The sequence below is a fragment of the Chelonoidis abingdonii genome, chromosome 3 (assembly GCF_003597395.2).
Source record: "Chelonoidis abingdonii isolate Lonesome George chromosome 3, CheloAbing_2.0, whole genome shotgun sequence".
NCBI lineage: Eukaryota > Metazoa > Chordata > Testudines > Testudinidae > Chelonoidis > Chelonoidis abingdonii.
Window position 1 is genome coordinate 97,808,979 of NC_133771.1, and position 5,869 is coordinate 97,814,847.

Below are 5,869 nucleotides of genomic sequence, written 5' to 3' on the forward strand. Positions count from 1 at the left end.
CAGATGATACCAAACTGGGAGGGATTGCAACTGCTTTGGAGGATAGGGTCATAATTCAAAATGATCTGGACCAATTGGAGAAATGGTCTGAGGTAAATAGGATTAAGTTTAATAAAGACAAATGCAAAGTGCTCCACTTAGGAAGGAACAATCAGTTTCACACATACAGAATGGGAAGAGACTGTCTAGGAAGGAGTATGGCAGAAAGAGATCTAGGGGTCATAGTGGACCACAAGCTAAATATGAGTCAACAGTGTGATACTGTTGCAAAAAAAGCAAACGTGATTCTGGGATGCATTAACAGGTGTGTTGTAAACAAGACACGAGAAGTCATTCTTCCGCTCTACTCTGCGCTGGTTAGGCCTCAACTGGAGTATTGTGTCCAGTTCTGGGCACCGCATTTCAAGAAAGATGTGGAGAAATTGGAGAGGGTTCAGAGAAGAGCAACAAGAATGATTAAAGGTCTAGAGAACATGACCTATGAAGGAAGGCTGAAAGAATTGGGTTTGTTTAGTTTGGAAAAGAGAAGACTGAGAGAGGACATGATAGCTGTTTTCAGGTATCTAAAGGGGGTGTCATAAGGAAGAGGGAGAAAACATATTTATCTTAGCCTCTAAGGATAGAACAAGAAGCAATGGGCTTAAACTGAAGCAAGGGAGGTTTAGGCTGGACATTAGGAAAAAGTTCATAACAGTCAGGATGGTTAAACGCTGGAATAAACTGCCTAGGGAGGTTGCGGAATCTCCATCTCTGCAGATATTTAAGAGTAGGTTAGATAAATGTCTATCAGGGATGGTCTAGACAATATTTGGTCCTGCCATCAGGGCAGGGGACTGGACTCAATGACCTCTCGAGGTCCCTTCCAGCCCTACAATCTATGAATCTATGAACATATACATTTCTGATAGTATACTAACACTAATGAAGTTTTATTCTTAGGTGCAGCAAAGAATCCTGTGGCACCTAATAGACTAACAGACGTTTTGGAGCATGAGCTTTCGTGGGTGAAAACCCACTGCACCAGATGCATGCATCTGACGAAGTGGGTATTCACCCATGAAAGCTCATGCTCCAAAACGTCTGTTAGTCTATGAGGTGCCACAGGATTCTTTGCTGCTTTTACACATCCAGACTAACACAGCTACCCCTCTGATACTATTCTTAGGTGGTCTACTACATCTTGTTTTACAATTTGAAGTTTCAGTAGTATTCAACTTGATGCAAATATTGCTTCACATCACAAAACTCTACATCTACATCTAAGTGTTTTAGAAGTACTCAGAATATTTTGATATAAAAATCAAATAATCCACTGGTTTCAACAAGAGTAAAATATGTTATTCAGTCTTTAAAGCAATTAATATATTTTACATTAGTAATTCCACTTAAAACTGTTTCCGATATAGTTCCTTTTACATTTTCTTTGCATAAAGCTACTAATTGTACAATGTAGGAACAACAAAATTATTCCACATATTATAATGTAAACAGAATATTTCCAAAATGATTACTGTTTTGGATTATTTAGCTATTACTAGAATTAAATTCAGTATATGAATTATTTGGAGTATATATGTAAGATTGATTAAATGTTTGAGAACTAAAACTGACCACTGGTAATTTTACCAATGGGAATAACTCAGTGTTCGTGAAGTGGAAGGCCTTCTGTATCATTACCAGTCCTTTACCATATGGCTTTCTACTGATTGAAGTAGCATTCATATGGCAGAATTATAACAAATGTTTTAAAAAAGCTGTAGCCAAATTTGTTCGGTGCTTTAAAAGCTCAGCTAAGAGGAAATACTATACAACATAATATACAAACTTTACATTTTAATTGAAAGCTTAGATTTTCAAATACACACAGCATTCCCGAGCCTCCTATTGCCACTGTTTAAAATAGCTTCTTGGAATATTCTAGTTCCAGAAACTGCATCTCAAATGTGCTTGTCAGTTTTTTAAAACCAACATCATAATGTCCATAACTACAGGAAATGGACAAGAGATGCATTTTATGTTGCATTAAGATCTCAGTAAATTCAACTAAATGTCCAAAATGGAACTTTAGCTGTGCTTCAAAAGCAATACAATTAATTAGAAATAAAACCATATTGTGATCTCAGCAAGTAAAAACTAGAAGCTGAATGTTTGTTTGGACATGGTGGGAAAGCATCCAAGCCCACTTCAGTGGGGCTAGGATTTCACCCCTTCCATTTTTAATATAATTCAGTGTTCTGAAACCTTATGTGATATGAAGCATTTTGACCAAGTGAATCGAGTTGAATCTATTCAAGATGAAAGCACTTGAATTTGATGCCTTTGGGCACCTTTTTGCTGAAGTATGACACATTTGGGACAGTGGAAGTATGGCAGTCCCTTAACTAGATTGTAAATGAGTGACTTTAAAATCTGCTATAGGAGGGGGGAAATCCTAACCCCACAAAAGTCAATGGGAATTTTGCTACTGACTTCAGTTGCATCTGGATTTCACTCCACATACTCTATTGGTAAATATTTTTTCTTTATATATTGATCAGTAGCATTCTTTCTAGTGTCAAATCAGTACTGGTGAAAGATTGGGGTAAGAGAGGAAGGTTTAAGTCTCTAACATTAGCCATGCATCTAGTCTATCAAATGCAGATATGATAAAATAATAGCGTTTTTTTTTAAAAGCCACACTCAAATGTGTTCAGTGCTTGAAAAGTTCAGATTTTAAACAGTCGAGGAAATAACCAGACACCAGAAATAGAAATAAAGAAAATGTTTGGATACATGCATGTTCAGTATGAAAGCAACCAAATCTTTATACAATCAGGGTCAGATCCTCTATCTGTCAATATGTGGAACTCCCTATTGAAATGAACATCTTTTATATATTAAAAAAAAAAGCATATGGCTCACAGTGAGAACTAAGCAAGAACTCCACTGTATCAAAGCACTATCAGTCTCAAAATACCTGCATCCATAGATTGTTTAGATCTGGCATGATTCATGTCTAACATACTTATGTAATGGTTTCTCACCAAATATATGGTATGATCAGGGTATTTACTAAGTGCTTGAAGGCAGAAAAAAAACAAGTTACTTAATATTTGCGGATGTTGCATTATTCAGTTCTTGGAATCTTGGAACCTAGACCTTTGTTGTTATGGGTTTATGTAGCATTAATACTGTAAGGTGCTTTACAAATGCAGACTAAGACAAGGTATCTGCCCAAGTTTTCACAGTGTGCCTGCAATTAGATAGCATTTGTGCTTTTTTAGGAACCTTTTCTGGATTCCAACAAGATCTACCTTCTACATTAATCAGTTAAATAGTATAGATTCCAGGTGACCCATTTTCAGTTTATAAACAGAATACAATTGCAAAATGGTGCACTTTAAATAAACACTGAATCCTTTAGGCCATAATCCTATTGAAATGATCAGTGCATTTGAGACACACCCAGGTTAAGGGTGAAACCATTTTAGTGTAATACAATGCAGAATTCCAGACAAGCCACAAACTGAATGTATTGCAAGCCATCATTTTAGCACAAGAATGATTGCAATTTTTCTTTTTAAGTCTTACTAGATCCCTTTATGAAGACTTGCATTGTGATGGACTTCTACAGTCATCTAGTCAAATGAATGGCTGTTAATTAGTTCTCTCACTTTTTCTCTCAGGTCATAAGATGCTCTGGCTATCTTTCTAGAGTCTTCAATAGCAGTTTCCTTGTCCCTTAAAATTCTATTGCTTTTTTCATCTTTCCTTTTGATGGCTTCCTGAATTTCCTGTAGGTGACATTTTTCATCATCTTCAACTTTTTGTTTTCGAAAGTGGTGGTTCATTTATTTTAAATAGTTACTTTCCTTGCTACGCTGTGCTTTGTCTTGGATATTTTTAGACATAATTTCTCGGGCTTGCTGGATCTTCATCTCCGCTATCTGCAGCAACATATTTTTACGCTTTCTTTTTTCTTCCTCGGTCTCTTTTGCTCTAAACTTGGCCAATAGGCCTTGTTCTTCACCCCTTAGAGATTTTTCTTTTAATTCTTTGTTCCTTTCTTCCATCAGCTGATCAAGGATTTCTTGAGATCTTTGAAGCTTTTGTTCTATAGAAAGCCTCTTATAAAGCTCATCAGCTTTGACTTGGTGATCCATTTGCGCTTTCAGGGGCCTGTGTCTGTTTTTTTCATATTGGTTCAGATCTTGACTCCTTTTCTTCCCCTCCATTTCTTTCAACAGTCTTTTTTCAAAGGCCTGCGCCATTTTTTCCTTTAATAGATTATAGTTGTACTGCTTAGCATTCTTCTCAGCTAGTCTTTTCTCTCTCAGTTGCTTTTCTTGACAGCGTTTCCTGTACTCAGCCTGGACTTTAGTTCTTTCACGTTTTTCCTTCCGCCTCATTTCTTGCTCCTCGGCTACTTTTTCCCACTTCTTGTGCTGTAACATCATTTCTTTCTCTCTGGCCTTCAAAAGCTCTTGCTCTTCTAGCCAGAGCCTGGCTTTCCTGTGCTCTTTGTCTCTTTGCCACTTCTCCAGGCTTTCAGCAAGATGGTGCTGCCTTTCTTTTTCCAGTTTTGATTTGATCTTCTTATCCCTCTGTCTCATCTTATCCCAAGCATCAGAGGTCTGCAGCTGCCTCTCTTTCAGATCCTGCTTCTCCCGATGCCTGGCCAGCATCAGAGCTGCAATCTTTCGGTCCCTTTCAGGGATTAAGTCCTCATATCTCTGATCAGTTAGATCCTGGATGCTGACCTGGGGCTCTCTCCTTCTTGACCTCGGGGGATGGTGGAGGAGGTGTTTGTGGTAATTGTTTTCAGCCTGTGTATCCTCTTCATCCTCATCTTCATACTGTCTGGCAAAGGAGTGAATCAAGTCACTCAGGCTTGGGCTGCTCTCACAAGCCTCCTGCCAGCCCCCGCTCTTGAGCTCTTTCTTCCCGGGCTTGCTGGGGGCGGCATCCAGCTGGCAGGAGGAAGAGGAGGCGCAGGCGGAGAGGGGCTTGCTGGCCTCCGAGATGAAATCTGGGCCATACTCCCGGGTCCTCTGCACAGGGCTGGCCCACTGGTCCTCCCTGAGCACCTCGTCCAGCCGGCTGCCCCGGCCCGAGGGGCTGCTGTCGTGGTGCCCCGGGAAGTCCCCCCGGAAGAGGCTGGTGCAGGAGGGGTTCAGGGAGGTCGCATATCCTTCCCGCGCCGGGGGCACATGCCGCTGCCAGGAGGAGGAGCGGCGTGACTGCTGGGGGACCCGGCTCTTCTGCCCCTTCCTCAGCCCCGCTTTCTGGTACGTCGGGGCCGAGCTGCAGCCCCCTTCCCAGCCAGCCGGCTCCGGCTCCGACCCGTACGGGTCCAGGTAGTGCGGCGGCGAGAAGCGGCCAGAGCGCGGCCGCGCCATCTCCGAGCCGGGCGCGGGGCAGCCGGGCTCAGCGCGGGGGAAGCTGCGGGGCACGGGCGACTTGTTGGTGCCTCTGTAGGACGCTCGGTCACTCAGGGAGACGCCCGCGGGGAAGCGCCCGCGGCTCTCGGCCCCGAGACACCGCCCCGGCCCTCGCCGCCGCCGCCGCGGCTGCTGCATGGCCCGGCTCCTGCCCCGCTGCGCATCAGCACAGTGACCGCAGCGCCGCGTCACAATGGGCCAGCAGCTTTTAGCCCCGCGCCCGCCTCAACCCGCCACGCGCAGCCACCTCGCACCTGCCCCAACACTGCCCCAGCCCACCACACACAGCAACCCCCTCCACCCAGCTCAGCCCACCACACACACCCTGCACCTGTCCCAACACTGCCCCAGCCCACCACACACAGCCACCCCCTCCACCCAGCTCAGCCCACCACACACACCCTGCACCTGTCCCAACACTGCCCCAGCCCACCACACACAGCCCCGCC

General features: G+C 43.6%; 1 protein-coding gene across 1 annotated transcript; it reads right to left on the reverse strand.

Moving 5' to 3' along the window:
- Positions 1-660: 660 nt before the first annotated feature.
- Positions 661-5,558, reverse strand: CCDC185 (coiled-coil domain containing 185). The gene is given in 1 exon segment (XM_032790653.2): positions 661-5,558. A coding segment is annotated over 1 exon segment (1,941 nt). The 3' UTR covers positions 661-3,617.
- Between the last annotated feature and the right edge of the window lie 311 nt (positions 5,559-5,869).